The 16,853-nt window shown below is 37.2% G+C and overlaps 1 protein-coding gene across 11 annotated transcripts in view; it reads right to left on the bottom strand.

Moving 5' to 3' along the window:
• Positions 1-16,853, bottom strand: part of NAV3 (neuron navigator 3) — a 523,919-nt gene that overhangs the window by 250,671 nt on the left and 256,395 nt on the right. For 9 of the 11 annotated variants that reach the window (XM_048934333.1, XM_048934324.1, XM_048934367.1 and 6 more), the window contains exon 1: positions 2,195-2,895. The exons of the other annotated variants lie outside the window; for them this stretch is intronic. In XM_048934333.1, coding sequence (XP_048790290.1) covers positions 2,195-2,437 — 243 coding nt within the window. In that variant the 5' untranslated portion in view covers positions 2,438-2,895. Of the gene's footprint in view, positions 1-2,194; positions 2,896-16,853 lie in introns of those variants that run through there. 11 annotated transcript variants of the gene reach the window in all.

The following is a 16,853-nucleotide window of genomic DNA, read 5'->3' as shown; positions in this document are numbered from 1 at the left end:
TGCATCCACACAACAAACCTGAAGTGACCTTCACCCTAACAACTCATTCAAATTTGTGCTTGAACTACTTAGATATTTTAGACATGCTCCTAAGGAGACCAGGCAATGGGAAACAGGAGGCAGGAATCCACAGCACTGATGAATGAAAATATCATTCAGTAATTTAGGATGATATTCAAGTTTATTAGTGACAAAAGCCTAAAATCAACTTCATCATAACCACTCACTTTATTACGCAAATTCTGTTGCCAAAATGCTTCATGAAATTCACTCGATAAGTGAATAAAAGAACATTCTTCAAAAAAAATGTACTTGGGAAAAAACTGAACAAGGACATCCACCAAGCTTTGCTGGAAATTTCAAGACTTTATAAAAGGGAATACAAAAAAGCTGCAGAAGTTAGTCAACCCATCTATAAATCTAGGCAGCCAGGGGAGGTTTTCAGACCAGCATGTGCATAAACCATCTTAAAGGGTCATATTCTAAATGTGCTCAGCTGCCTCCATTGAGAAGAGAGAGATGGATCTAATACCTAGCAGGACTTTTTTTTTCAAATAACAGCCTCTAAGTACAAAAGCATAGTCAAACCAAAGAAACCTGAAATTCTCAAACTCAGATTTGAGAACCATTTGGGTCCACATAGTCTGTTACTTTACTCAGCAGTACTTCAGCAGTACTCAGGACCAGATGCCATGGAAGTAAATGCGGATCACCAGAGGAACTGACTCCCATTAAGTCTCATGCTAATCACTAATAGATCCTAAGCTGTTTAAATACTGAAACAAGATGTTCTACCTATCTCTACAATTTTTTCAAAGAATCAGGAAATACAGTTCTCAGCAGGCAATGCTATCTTTTTTTTCCCCTGAACATAGCACTTGAAAATCTAAAATACTTTTCATGCAATACTCACTAAAGAACACCATCAAAGAGTAAACAGAAGGAATCTTTTCCATTAAAGATAAATGAGTAAGCAGGAATTACATTGTGCTGAAAAGTTTTATTCTTATCTTCATGTTGCACTCATGTCATAGAAAAGGATTTTTCATCATTTCTGGAAATCAAGAAATGAACAGTCTAGTCTCTGTCTATTGGACATCTTTGATATCATCAAAACATCATTTAAAAGGCAGGGAATAAAGTGACAAAGAGAACTCCAAGAGAAAAATTAAGTGACATGACCAAAATCCCGTGGGAAAATGTGGCAGGGATTAAAAAGGAAACCAAATGTTCAGAATCCCAACCCTTTGCTTCACCACAAAACCAACTTTCTTCTTGAATACTGAATTAATTCAGTAACTAAAAACAAGGGAAAACCAAGTACATACATTACATCCATCTTGCTACTGTAACAGCTCTGATTACACTCAAGTGTCCTTAAATTAAATATGAAGCAACTACAAATACATGTTTAATCACAGTTTGGTCATCAGTTCCACAAACCAAAAGTACTAGGAAAGCATGAGTGGTTTTTTAAATTATCAAGCAAGAATCCAAAAGTACTCCTTTACAAAAGAAAAACTGTATGAGCAGTCTAAAAATGCTATGGAATCATAATTAAGAAAAACTTCTTAAAAAAAATTTTAATCATAATGAATCAGAGCTAGATGAAGTCTAGGAAGAAGTTCTGTGCAGAAGCGAAAAAACACAGGTACTTTTCACTGGGAAGCTGCTATTCAGGTTCTGCAGCAAGAATATCCACATCATTTGAAAAGTGAAAAGAAAATCAATTAGTCGCTCTAAAGGAGTCTCCCTGTGGGCATAAGTGTGGGTGTGAGATCTCTTTATAAATTTCATAATATCATGTGAAGAAGCCAAGATTTTTTTAAATTATTATTATTATTATTATTTTTTTTTTTTTTTTTAAGTGCAGTCATGTCATTGCTCTGTTTATGGGATGCTGGGACAATTTTTTTCTACGTGTGATTCTACTGATCTTTATCAGATTGTTCTGTGAAATTTATTCTATCATTAACTTAACATTAATATTTCAAAAACAGAATATTTATTCAAATGACAGCACTGAGCAAACAAAATTTACAAGGCTGCTATATAAGTTCACTGCTGACAGCAAAAGTCTATCTTTTACCCAATCACACCCAAGCTGTGCAGGCAGTCAGTTTCTATCAGATTTTGCCCAAGCAAATTAACATTTTTTGAGAATTCAGATGTGCAGGAAAAGTTTCCAACTAACCTTGCTATCTTCCAGCTCCTGGGTTTTCCCTTGAAGCGCTCTCCTCTCTCCAAAATCACAGGTTGACTTTAAGGTGAGCTGACAAGACAGCATCGAGCTCTCTGCCCCGGTAAGCTCCAAGGACTTTGGTGAGTAGTGCTGCGTGCCGGTGGGGCCAAGGTTTGGTATCGGGAGGGCAGTATGAACAGGCTTTGACCCTACGGCTGGCTGTCTTAGCTTGGAGGCAACCCCAAGCACAGGCATGGCTTCTCTAAAAGTATCTTCTTTCTGCCAAAGAAAATGCTCCTGACCTCAGTCTGGTAGACTCCAGATTCAGCAATTCCGAACAAATACTTTAAACAAAAGTAGCAGTCATCTTTGCAAAAAGTCCTTAAAACAATAGTATTATGAGTTTCACAAGGAAGCAAAACTTCTCCTTCATCTCTGCCTTCTCCCTCACAGACACTCACACGCGCTGCTCAGTGAGTCAGTGACTCTGTAAGACTAAACACTCCTTTGGGGCGTGAACTTTTCTTGAAGGTAACTGCCACAAAGCTGCCTGCCTGGGATTAAAGAACTCGTAAATTTGCTTTCTCTTCTTCCTACAGCATTCCAGGTCTGCACGTTAAGTGAATGAAGGACGGGAGAGAAGGAGGCAGAGAGGAGATGAAATCTCCCTGTACTCCAACTGTCAAAACAGCTCTGAGACCACAACACTGGAAGCAGAGACCTCTTCCTGACTGCATAAATAACCAGCCCACAGCTTAAAAAAAAAAAAAGCAAGCCTCTTTTTTTTCTGATGAAAAAAAAAAAAAAAAAAAAAAAAAAAAAAGACCTGAGCAGTGGCCAAAGCAAACAGCTGTTGGAAGAGTTTTTATCCCGGAAATAATCTCAGCAATGAAGCTGTTTGTCTGATTCCTGGCTATTTTTCACTGCTGACAACCATGAGCTAGAGTGTTTCATTCCCTGTTCCTCCCGTGAAATCAGGTTAAAATCGTGCAAGAGCATGGCTAGGAACAGACGCTGAATCACAGTGTGGGGAACGTCTGCCTGTGCTATGAAAAATCCATACAAAAACACAGAGCAGGATATAGGAAAATCACGAGCATTGTTAGGAGATTTAGTCAATACAGCTTTTCAGGGCACTTTTTTTCTTCCTTTCTCGGTGGTGGTACTAACGTCATCTACTCAGTTTTAACACTTCCCTTTCTAAAAGCATTTAAAGCTCCATGAAGTGCACGTCCAATGCATCGCTTCTGCTTGTTGATCATAGACATATTCTTTCTGGCAACCTTAAATCCTTACACAGGGAAACACACAGCAGATAGGCAGACAGAGCAAGCCATAAAATGAATTGCAATAGACAGTACAAATTGCTGAGCAGCATAAACGCTTGCTTAAAAGGACAACTGTAGATTCCTTTGAGTACCTACAGCAGGGAAACACATTTTAAACTGTGATGTAATGGAAAAAAAACCCTGTACAAAAATGACACATCATTAAGCTCCTAAGGGATGTTATCACCCACACCACGGGCAAAAATATTCCATGCTTTTACTGGTATCTCTTCCAAAATAAAACACAGATACCTGAATGCTATTCTGCCACTGTACTCTACATGGTGTTAAGCTGCTCTACCTGAATAGCAGATACTGTTCACACTAAGATGTAAGCTCAGAGAAAAATAAGAGTCTCGAGGATGCAAGCTGAAGATGGCAAGAGTTACAAAAAGCATTTAAAACAAAACCGTATAGACAAGCAGACTAGAAGGGAACTCCTAGGCCACCTTCTGAAATTATTTTGCATTATAAAAGTACATTTCCTCACACAGTATTTTCTTCGACCTTTCATTTGAAAGATCATGATGATATATTAATTACAAATTCAATATTCTATATTGACTATCCATTCATGCTTTTAGTTTAAAGGAATAAGTCTGACCTCGTTTAATGATCTCCTTAGTTTTGCAGTGTGTACACAGAGAATCAGCAAAACCTATTTCAGCATCCTCTGCTTAGCAATGAGCTTTACAGAAGACTGCACAGAGATACCTTCACTCCATTTTGGACAATTTCAGTCCACTGCATCCAACACTCTTCTCAATGGACAGAATATTCTCATTCCAAGTAGTGTTACAGGTCTTGTGCAGAGCAAAAGGGAAAAAAGCTCCTTGTGCGGTCTGCATTTGTTCTCCAGCACCATAAAGCACTGTAGCTTAAGTTTCTCAGACACAACTGTTAACGCTTTAGAAAGGGCACATATGCAAAGGCTGAAGTGGACCACAGGAAAAGAGGGATTTATCTGATGCAAGGTTTGAGGAGATGAAAAATCCTCATGAGGACAGCTGACCAATGATCAAGACAAAGAATAAACTAGAGTCATAAGACAGATACTTTCTTAAATAGAACTTTGCCAAAAAAATGCAATTGAATCTTATTACTTCTCAGGGTTATAATTTTACAAAGTAATGTATTATGGCAATCTTGCTGCTCTTCTTTTGAATATGAATGATGAGGTCATGATACCCACAGTCTCTTTTGCAACCCATTTTCCCAGCACAGAAACCCTAGAAGTAATAAGCAAGCTAGCTTACCAGGAGAGAGTCATCTGCAACGCATAACCAAAAGGGTTTGGAAACAATGATGTGAAGCTGGTGCTATTTTTTCAAGGAAATTATTACTCTTTCAAAATAATCATCAATTATAGTAGGATTACCAGGTTACTGCCATCAGCTTCAAAATCCCATTTTTCAAGATCTTTGGCAACAATGTAAACCTGAATTGCTTCTGATCTGCAAAGATATTAATAAAAATCTACAAGATTATTTGCAAGAATCATTCCTGATTTCTACAAGGTAATGGAGGAAAACAGTAGCAATACTCCATAGGTAAGAATGCATTTACAGGCCTAGTTACAAGACTAGTCTTTTGTTCTCCCTCATTCTAATTCTCAGTAAAAGATAAGAAACAAACATCTGTTGTCCTTAGAGACCACTTACCCACATTTTTCACTAGAAAAGATTTGCATACCTCATGATTACTGTGGATTTTATGAAGAATATCAGGGGAAAAGAATATTTAACAACTAAGTTTCAGCTGTGGTTTCCATGTGAACCATAAAGCAGAGCACAGAGCACCTGTGGACAAGGTGCCCCAAGTGGTACCAGGTGCAGGTAATATCAATGAAGCTGGATAGAAGAGGGACAGCATCTCAGGCAGAAAGTGTCTGCACTGCTCTGAGAAGTGCCCTTGAAGTACTGTAAAGGGATGAACTCTTGGAAAACTGTGGATGTAGGAGCTGCAAAGATCACCGTTAGGAATTATGATGGTAATGTGAATTTAGTGGGATTGTTCATGGTGGCTCTGAAGTGGGGAGCTAGGAGACCAGCAAGCCAGGCTGCTATAGAGAATCCAAAAACAGAAGAAAGATGGTTTACCTATCTGTGAATGGTGCCTGAAAGGAAAAAAGGCCTGCCTATGAGAAATCAGGGGTAGAAATGTTGCTGGAAGTGGCTATGAGCTGGGACTACGTGAAATAAAAACCAGCACCAGACTATTGGACTAACTGGCATGAAAGGCAGTAGCACTGCTGGCAGGATAAAGAAAATACAGAGTAGAAAGATATGATGGATACAAACAAGAGGAAAATATCTTGGTTGTGTGAAGCAGATAGGGATGACAAATAAGCGAGGCTAAACACACAGAGGACTTGCAGGTTTATCATTTACCCACTTAGATATTTATCAGCTTAGATACCCTCAGGCCAGGCAGGTACAGGACTCTATCTAGTCTCAGGATGCAGGATATGCAGAAATTATGACTGAAACCCAGACACAAGTGAAATGAAGTTTTGCAGGAAAGTTAAGAAAGTTATGAGGAAGCTAGAAGACATCTGAGCTCTGGAAGTAAAGTGAGAGCAAGATTTCAAGTGGTATGTTAAACGAGAAGATAAAAATTAGGAGAAACCTAAATATGAGAAAACAGAGCTAAGGTCATAACGTAAACCTTTGAAGTCTTGTCAACAGCAGTGGTAGTTCCAGTGAGATACTGCAGGCAAAACTACTTCTTTCTCTCTAATAAAGATCAAAAGTCATGTCTATATGGCCCAAAAGTACAACTTTAGAAGTATCAAGCAATCAAATGTTTTAACAATAATTATTAAAAATTTGAGTTAAATAAATGACATGTACTTCAGAGGAAGACAGTATGTGTGCATTGAGTATAATTCCTATGTCCCTATAGTATTTATTTCATACAACACCTGAAACCCAAGTAACCTTGTAAAATAAGGTATCTGGTAGTTGTACTATTAACGTGAATTTTTGTTCTAAAGACTTAATATGAATAATTATTTACAATACAACACTTTGACATAAATTTTCTTTCCCTCATCGTATCTGATACCAGAGGCCCATGAAGGCTGCTCCCCTCTCTAACCACAGTTCTCAGACAAACTGCTTGTATGAACTGAGCAGACAGCTGGCAATGTCTCCCAGACCACAGGAAATATCAAGAGAGGGGACACCTGCCTCAAAAGTGGAGCCAAGAGATTTGTTTGCTCCTTCTGGTCTATGATCTTCAACAAGGAAGCTGTTGCATGTGTCCTGGGTCAAACAGGAAATGTCAGGGGTCCAGAGACTGCTGAGGTCTGTTCTGAGCCATTTCCCTACTTCATCCCACTGGTTCAACAGCTGCGTCTATAGCTTACAAGAGCCAGGCTGACTTCTGAAAGAGTTTAAATGTGATGACACAATCACCCTATTTTGTGAGTACTGATTTCAGGTTGAGAAGACAGTTTTTCTCCAGTTAGAAACAGCTGGGGAGAGAACTCTTGGAGGCAATTATAGTACCTTTGAAAAAGAAACCAAATTTAAAATATTATATATAAATATATATTTATAGAAATATTTTGATATATTTAATAACATATCAAAAATGTTAATATAATAATGCTGACCTAAAATAAGAAACATGCCATAATTGGTGTAATAAGGTATTTTCAATCTATCAGATAATGATGAGACAAATTATCCAGTCCTTACTCATGTTCAGACCATAATCCTACCTCCACTGCAGTGCTTTTTACAAGAGTTAGGCAATTCTATAGTCTAAAAGTAAGCCATGTAACAAGTATTTAATCCTATCTGTGTGTAATGCTACTGAATAAACTGCTGTTGTTTTTCTTAACAGTTTGGAATTCCAAGAGATACATAATCCAAAACCCAGTTATAGTCACTGAAAAAGGTGCATCCGGCTTCCTAAAGGAAATCCTTCTGCTTTGGCTGAATGTTTGGGGAAGTCTTTCAAAGAGGACAACTTTTAAATAAGGATATCTATTTATCCTCTGAGCAATTTGGCCCTTCAAAGACCAAGGAGTTAATGGTTTTGAGCCATTACTGATGTAAGTGACCAGATCTTTTGCAATTCTTTTGTAATTTTGTAATTCTTCTGCTTTACATTTGCAGTATCTTCCATCAGGTGGTTTCAGACATTTATACACATACATTATATGTCCATGTAAAGTGCATTAAAATCTTGCGAAGTGCATGCATGAAGTTAAATGACCTTCTAAGGACTACATGGGAAGTCAATACTCTCTTTGTCAAGTAGAGATTTTTTTTGGCTTATGCATATGTGTGGGTTAAAAACGATAATTATTTCTCTGTTGCTATGCACTGCATTTAATCATGGAGTGTTTGGCTCAAAGGAATCAAGCTTAAATACTAACGGATTGGGAAATGTAAACAAAAATGTTGAAAGAATAAGAAAGGGCTAATATGCTATGTAAGTATTTACATACTGACCTACTGACTATCCCATATGGCCAGCTGGTAAAGCTTAATGAAAACATCAGCCATCCTCTTTGGGAGGTGGAAGAGGGTAAAATAAAATAAAATAAAGGCAATCTATTTGTTCATTTGTTTCTTTCTAAGTAAATGAAGCAAATAACAAAAGCTGCTTACTCCCAAAACTGCTGTTAACTATGGCTAATAAGGTAACCCTCCATTAACATCACTCTGCATAAGCTAGTCTAACGGATTACATCCATTGTAAGAATGAAAGTGCTAGGTTTTCCTTTCTCTCTTCCTTGTGTCCTCAGTTTGCCATTTACAAACTCCAGGCCGCAATGCCCACAGCAGGCACACTGACTTCTCCAGCATCCGTCTGGCAGGTTTCTTTTGTCTCTTTCAATGCTCCTTATTTTTCCCATGGAGTTTTCTATTTCTGAAGATATCTCTATCTTCTGACTTTGTATCTCTATCTCCATCTTCTGACTTTGTATCATCTTTGGTGCACTGCGGTGAGTTATAGATTCCAATGTTTGCATGCCTGGCATCTTTATTTCTTAGAACATTACAGGTTCATAACTTCACTGTCATGTTGCCAAAGTAGTGTTTTTGTCAATTCTAAGGGCGTTTAGGAGTACTCCAGCTCAGTCTAGAGTTACTGGAGAAATGTCTAAGGTAAACAATACAAAAGCAGATATTTCTAGAATTTAGGATTAAGTTTGTGGGTTAATCAAAGCCGTTCTGATTCAATACTCAGTGTGAACTCTCCAGAATTTTCATTCAACATTCCTTTACAACATAAGCTTACTGTGAAATTTTCAAACAAACTGTAAAAAAACAAACAAAAAAACCCAACAACAACAACTTGTTAAGGTAAAGCAATGAAGACTAAACAGGAATCTGCTAATTATCTAACATCAGGGAGCTGTCAAGAGTGAAAATATGCTTTTACCTGCTAGAAAGGGAAACTTGCCTCTTACAAGCGCAACAGTTCTGATAGAGGGTTTTGAAGTCATGCAACGTAGCTATGCTGGCATTCAGTCCAGGATTTAAGTAAAAAACTGTTGCATAAGGTTCTCATTGGTCTATTAAAAAAAAAAAAAAAAAAAAAAACCTTAAAAAAACCTTAAAAACATCTGCTTCAGTCATGAGCAGATTCTTGGCCAACTGCGGCAACAACAGTGGCTTTGAAGTCTATCAGCTTCGCTATCACCAGCAGACACCCCTGCAGTCAATGGAAATTACCGTAGAGAGAGAGTTTGGGGGATAGAAGAGAAGTTTCTTTGCTAGAAATGGATGTAGATAACAGTAAAAAAAAAGAGGATTTTTTTTGTTTTAATAATCATGAAAATGGTTGGGAGTGAAAGGTTAGGAATACGTGTTTCCAGAAAAGAGAAGATACGTTAATACTTAAAGAATATTTCTTAAAAACAAAGACGGATAGATTTTCAGGTACTGGCTTTGATATTTGACCTTAAACAAGTGTGAACTGCTCTGCAGCTGGAGAAACACTACTAACTCACAATCTGCTGTCTACTTCCTTCTTTCTTTGAGACTGGTAATTTAATGTTGGCTTGTATCACCCACAATTTATAATGTCTACTGTGCTAGTTATACCATCTCTCCTCATCTGCCTCTTCATATCTTGATCTAAGGTGCAACCATTGCATAATATCGTCTGTTAGTTCTCACTGCTTATCAGCATGGGTGAATGATCCAAGACATGTTTTTGATTTCCTGCTACTACTTCTTGCTCTCTTTGCAGACAGCCACAGTATTTTTTTTTTATCAAGTAAGCCTCCTTACACTACTACATTATTTTAATTTTGTTTAACTACATACATACTTCATATTTACCTGCATTCCCTATTATTTGCCATAATTAGGAAGATACTGGCAACAGTGCTTAGTATGGATGCACACTGCAGTTCTTAGTGAAGTCTCGCAAGATCATAACATCAGCCTCCCTGCCACCCTTCCCATTGCAATTTGGTGTTTACTTTACTCTGGCACTGGATAGATATCCTAGAAAAATTGTTACTCCCCATGTGCTTCTGTTTCCACACACTTTCTCTGCATGTCTTCTACAGCAGTCAGAAGCAGTGTACTGAGTAATTGATCTTTGCTATTACCTAACACTCAAATTCTCAGATGATGACCAAATATCATGAAGTATTTTGAAGTCACACTAGGACTTTTTTTTGGTAAGCAGACATGATCTCTGCCAATGTCTTTGGATTATAGGCCTACTGTGATCAACTACTTATGATAATGCTACACGGAGTCCACATTTTTTAGCAGCATGTCTTCACTAGGGTTCATCACCATACTCACTGTTGCTTCCTACCTCTTAGCTTGTGCTTTGCTAGCTTGGAGCTCTTACAGAGAGGTCACTCCTCTCTATCTGCATTATATTAATATGAAAGAAAAACCTTGACCACATACATTTTGGCTATATGAGAGTGTTCTTTTTCAAATAAATATAGGTCCAATGCACACACTGAAATCACAACTGTCTGCTTTTATCTCCTGTTGGCCATATGTGAACATTTCCTACATTTAGCCTTGAAAGCTTGTGCTTTACTCTGTTCTGCTGTGATCAGAGTGTGCTCCAGGCTAAATGCTGAAATGAATCCTGCATGTCTCTAGACCAAACCTTCCAGTTTTGTGATCAATAGGTGTCAAGGTTGAACTGCTGTTTCTTGTTATCACAAACCTCCCACCTATACCACATCATATACCTTGTGCCATCTCAACAGAAATCTGATTGTACAGTACAATAGCAACTTTTCAGGTCAGCAAACTATTTCCTCAACTCCACTCTGTATATAGATACATAATTTTATCTTCTGTGTCTATCTTTATGTACATATGAGAACATATGTTTAACATGTCTGACAGTCATTAATGCCCTTTGAGCAATTCACCTGGGTTGTTTTATCTTTCACAAAAAGAAAGAAATACCCAATAGCACACAGCTGTCAAAAATAACTTTGAATCCTGCAGATGTTGGATGCTTCCTTCCTGCTTCTCAGCATACTGAGGAGAAATATTACCTTACAGATGTGGCATGTAAAAAAACAGGAGGCTATCATTATTTATTATATTGGACTTACCTTCAAGTAAGCAAGAAAAGTACTGGATGAGAGATAAATGATAAAGCTCCTCTCCCAGCTTTCATCCATCAGCAAAGCTTTTAGAACTGACATATGTAACAAGCATATGGCAGCCATAAAAGCAACATCAGCATTCACAAATTAAAAAAATAAAATAGAAAGCCAAAATAATTTTATTCCACCTACAATAAGCCTAGGATGAACTATGAACAAAGCAGAGTTTTATCAAAGCCAGAAGGGAGACTAAACTGGTTACTAAGCTGGAGCAGCCAGTTAGTAGGTACTAGCTAAAAACTAGCAAACACTAAGTTAACAGCCCCAAGTGAACAGGTCAGCAGTACCATACACACTTTCCACAGTGACAAAGTCAGAGACCATTATGTACAGAAAATGTCTTTCATTACAAATTCTTCTAGCATCACAGCCAACAATAACTTTGTTGACAGACACGGAAAGGTTTTCAGTAGGTACAAAACTGCATAATTACAGGTACGTTATTAACACAAATGTGAGCCAGACCAGTAAAGCCTCACTCTACATTTAGAAAAGGTATAACAAGATGCCATACATTATTCACTTATTGTTTTCTTTTACTCTCTTTGAAAGTCTTATTTTTCATTCCGTTCCCTTCCCTGCACCCAGTGAGAGAATCTTCCTCAGAATAAGAACAAGATGTGTAGGCTGTGTTTATTTTCTTTTCAGAAACCATCATAGCACAGCACAGTACAAACCACCTGAGCACTGCTGGGATCTGTCACTAGCAGAGTATTCAAAAGTGGAACCTGACAGCTTGTCAAAAGATTCCATTTTTTTCTGAAACCTGCTTAAATTTGGGGAAGACCTCTCTTCTTCCAGATCCTTATGGGATCATAATATGGGATTTTGATTCTGTCTTTTTCCTGTCGTTTTTCTATGATTGTTCCCTGATCACTCACCCTTTGCAAGTTTACTCTCTCAGGCTATAAGCCAGCAACTTTTTATTTTATTTCCCAGCTTCCTTTTGGTCTTCTGTGGAGCTTCATGACTCTGCTATGAGAACTTCCCCCTGCCCTAGGCAATAAAGCTGAATCAGTCTAATACCTGGTGCCATGGGATACTACATGGGTTACTGAACAGAACTGAATGCTAGCCTCAGTGTCTTAGCTAAAGACAAAGAGAGATACATAACGCACAGTCTGGTATTTGACCTGAAAAAGGTTTCTTTCTGTGATTAGAATTTGAGTTCCAGGCAAGTTAACTTCTGGCCAAATTGATTTTCCCACCCTTACAGAACTGAACTCTGTTCCTTGTTATACGAGTGTAAATCTGCAGCAAAAACTTTGAACTTCCAATGAGTAATTCTAGATTTATGCCAGAGTAATTGAGAGCAGAATGTAGCCTCTTGGTTGCTCATAAATATTACACGGTTTAAGATTTCTATCCTCCAACACACTTGTGAACATTCCAGTTCTTTGCCCCAACTCTCTTTTTTCCTTCAAGCTATTCTACAAGTTGACATCATAAATATCTGGAATTTTCAACACAACACTTCTTTGGATATATTCTATTTCCAAGTTAACGGACAGCGTAATTCCTTAGAATGTAAATATCAAGAGATGCTTTTTTTTTTTTTCCCCCCCATTGAAGATATTTAAGAACAGTATGGAAAAATTCTTCAGCACTGACAGAGGCAGGAAGGATGACTGCCCAGCTTTTTTTCAAGACTGAGGAACATTTTATTAGTACCATCTTATTAATTCATTTCTAGACTGCTGCAGGTTTGATTAGCAGACAGCTCAGAAGTTCTCTATTAAGTATCTTTAAAATGTTGCACAATTACTCTGTTAGCATCCAACTCGATATAAATACAAATCATTTCAATAAAAAGTAATCTGTATTTTCCTAGTAAACTTTATTCCTGGTACACATATAATTAATTCCAATTAATTATACATATCAATTTTTTTGTTGTTGTTTTTATATTATATATCAACAAATTGTTTAACAATCAACAAATCCCTCTTACAACTCCTGTTTAAAAATTCATCCCAATAGGCTTTTCTTTGAAACAATTTCATTGCTACATACCAATAAACCGTCCTTTGTTTGCTGTCCAGAGAATCCAGCAGGGTCACAGAGATATTCCAGAGCACGCCAGTGGTTTCAACCCACCCTGTCTGTCCACAAAGCACAACAGTACCTGAAGCTCAGAAAGATCTACATTGTCCAACTGGGACAAGAGTATTGCTATTCTTTGATCTGGGATTTCAAGAATGCCACGCTTCCCCCCCTTTGATGAAAGACAGTTGGTTTCAATTAAATAAAAATAAAAACATTCAACAGGAGACTTACCCAACAGGAAACGGAGTTTAAAGTGAGTCAGACCTTAGCATCATACCTTTTGGATCATACCCTGAGCTGGCTGTGAATATCCCCAGTCATTTCAGACTTCAGCTTAGGCTACCTTTAGTTCTCACTAGTTATATTTGGATTTACACAGTGCAAGTGAAAGCAAAATCTTACAGACTTGAACTATTCCTTAAAAAGACTTTGAGCAAAACTGTTGAAAGGACAGAATTTTAAAGGTCTCTGAGTACCTTAATTCTCATTGATTTCAATGAAAGTGAGGTGAAAAAATCCATCCCTAATTGCAGTGGTCTCTGAGAACCCAAGAACCAAGCCCAATTTCCACAAAAATCTTTCCACAGACAGAAATATTTCCATATACTTCCATGGCCACATGTGCTCAATAGTTCTCACTGAAGTATTCTGAGGTTGGGATTATATTATTCATTTATTTAAATCAGTTCAAAGAAAATGTAAAAATTAGTGGGGATGGTAGAAACTTTAGGACCATTATGAGATTTGCTTAAATTGGCAAGCCAAACTACTCAGCTTCACTTCTCTGAACTCTTTGAAACAAATCCGGCTTATGCAGAAGCTCTCATGGACTGATTAAAAAATTATCAAGGCTGGTTTTAAAAATGTATTTATTCAAATTCTCCTATTCTGCTGGCAGCCAAGTTGAAGTCAAAACTCATCTGTGAATGGAATAAAATCATTTGAAGGGCAGTGGGTTATGTAAAGGCTGAGACTTCTTGCCCAGAACTAAAACTGTGAATGTTATATTGAAAGTTATATTCTAAGGAATCAGGAAAGAATTTACAACCTGAAGGACTCAGATACTTTCAAAACTACTTTGAGTTGAAATAAACATGTTGATTTTCCCCTTTCCTTACCTTCACAGAAAACAGTCATTGATTTTTTTGCTGTTACACTCACAATATGAGCAAAAATTCTATGGCCAAAAGTCCTTTCGCTTACAACTCCCATGCCCCAGAGTTTTCACCTTAAAGGTAGGAGTCCCAGTGCCTTTGTGAAATCTACTGAAAACCTTCTTATAACTGCTGATTTTTGACAGTTCAGACTGTGGTACAGTAGCAATGGAAAGCAACAGCAATCCTGGATACTCTTTTTTTCTATGTGTTTTTTGCAGAAAGAGTCATAGCCACAGACCAAGACCCCAAGTACTGCAAAAAGAATGCATTCTGACCTCACTTGGGAATGAAAAGTGAGAGAGGTCATCTGGATTTTGTTGGTGATTCCTCACCATCACCAAGTATGACAGTCTGTTAGAAGAGATCTCAGCTCTTAAGTGGAAGACAATAAGCTACCACAGGGATCTGTGAAGAAAACGACTGTGAAACATTATAACCTCAAAGTCAGAAAAGAACAAAATCAGGCACTTTCAAGCAGTGGATGACAGTTACGAAGATTCTGACATGGGAAGAATGAAGATGGAGCAAAGTCGATACTCAGAAAAAGTATCTACTTGTAGGAGATTAAAGGTGGTAGATTATTTGTCTATCCAATCATCTATCTGTGCCAAAAATGTTATGAGAACATGGCTAATGTCTAAAATATTCCGGGAAAGGATTACATAGTAGTTATTATTTTCATGCTCATTTTATTCCTATAGTTATGAACAGAAAAAGCAAACAGTACTACTGTATTCCTATGCTTAGAGTAATGGACATATATGAGTCATGATTTGGATTCTGTAATAGTTTCATCATTCTACTGTCCTTCAGGCTGATCAGCGGAGGAAAAAATCCAGATTGTTATGCACAGCCCATGACTGACTGCACTTCAGCTAAAAATCCTATGACTTAAGCTGCCTTCTAACCCTCCTAAAGCCCTTAATTATATAGGTTTGAAAATGCGCCCTTATAGCTATTATGTGCCCAGATTGAAATTAATACTTATATTTTCTTCCCCTTTTTAAAAAATTCCATACTTGACATCATTTTTATTTTTATTTTTAAAGATTCTATACTAAATAGAAAGTTTTATTAACAATAGCTCTGAAAGAAGTAAGCTGAAAATCACCAGAAAATTTTCTGCTTGTAGTGCAATCTATTTTTAAACACAGTTAAGGTATCTATATAACTTATTCGATGTATGAATAAATTACTGTACTTAATGAGCTATTGTTAATTTACTTCCTCACATTAAGTCAAAGAAGATGAGATACAGATTAAAATATATTACTTCAATTATAGTTAAAGAAGCCAAGGCAGACAAGCTGCCTTAAGCTGTACTCTAGCGTAATGTGCTTCCTAAGGGTTTGATCCTGCAGCTTTACCACATGCTTAGTTCTCACTGCCATCAGAAGAGTTCAGTCATCAGATGCAGATTTAGGCCCATAAGGACGTATCCATTTCAAGCCATTAAGAAGGGATTGTGAGCTGGAGCTGGTGGGAGTTGTGCAGCTACAGGACAGTAGCTGGCTCTGAAGTTCTCGCTAATTTGTTCACCACTCTTTGAAGTACAAAAGCAGAAAAGGAAACCGCATGAAATATTAAATCATCCCATACTACCAGGAAGGTTCTGAAACAATTAAAACCTGCTACTACTAAAATGTATATACATTAATTGGTTCTCCAAGAAAGCTATGAAAATTGTGACAGAAGGGATAAACTTTCCACTTATAATTCTAACAACAGAGAGCATGTTTGGTTCTTATTCACTGAGCAATAAAATACATGTTGAGGACTGAAAAAAATGACTATATAAGCATGAGCTGCTGTATTTCAGGCAGTGAACATTTTCATTAGGAAATTGATTTAAATATTTCTCAAACTTTGAAGCCACACAGCCATCATAGTTTAAAATTTGCAGTGGAGCTTGGCAAGGGCAACTTACAAAAAATATGAGTAGAAAAATGGCAAAAGAGGAAATGTTTCAGTAAAAACTAGAAAAAATATGTCTAGAAAACCTACATTTCAGCCTGAAAACTATTAAGACTAAATAATTCCTTGACTTCTTAAAGGATCTTCTTACTCCTCCTTCATCTCTCTAAATTACATTGTTCTTTTTCAATTTGATGTGTTTAAATTAAGTCTCCAAATCAACCAGAGATTAAATTCAGCCAAAAGCATACTAAAAACTTGTCTTTGCTACATTCCTTCAAAAGAAGTATTTAATTCTTCATTTTGAAAGCGTTTCGTTTCAAAACTTTCCAGATGCTTAAAAAAAAAAAAAAACAAAAAAACAAAAAAAAAACCCCACACATTTAAAACGTATTAAATCAAACAATATACTTTTGTCTCTCTAAAACAATTTTAAAAATTTAAAATAGATTTGCACAGCTGTAGGACATAAAGAATAGCTGATGTTGGCAAGCAGCTGTTGTGCAACAAGCATGTTTCGCAAGCGAGTCATAATTGTCTCTCTTGAAACTTGTGCTCCCCCATCTGTCTGTTGTATCCGTTACAGAGAGGAACATGTCTCTATC

Source organism: Lagopus muta, chromosome 1 (genome assembly GCF_023343835.1).
Source record: "Lagopus muta isolate bLagMut1 chromosome 1, bLagMut1 primary, whole genome shotgun sequence".
Taxonomy (NCBI): domain Eukaryota; kingdom Metazoa; phylum Chordata; class Aves; order Galliformes; family Phasianidae; genus Lagopus; species Lagopus muta.
Note: the sequence above shows the minus strand (reverse complement) of the source record. Positions and strands in the feature narration are given on the sequence as shown.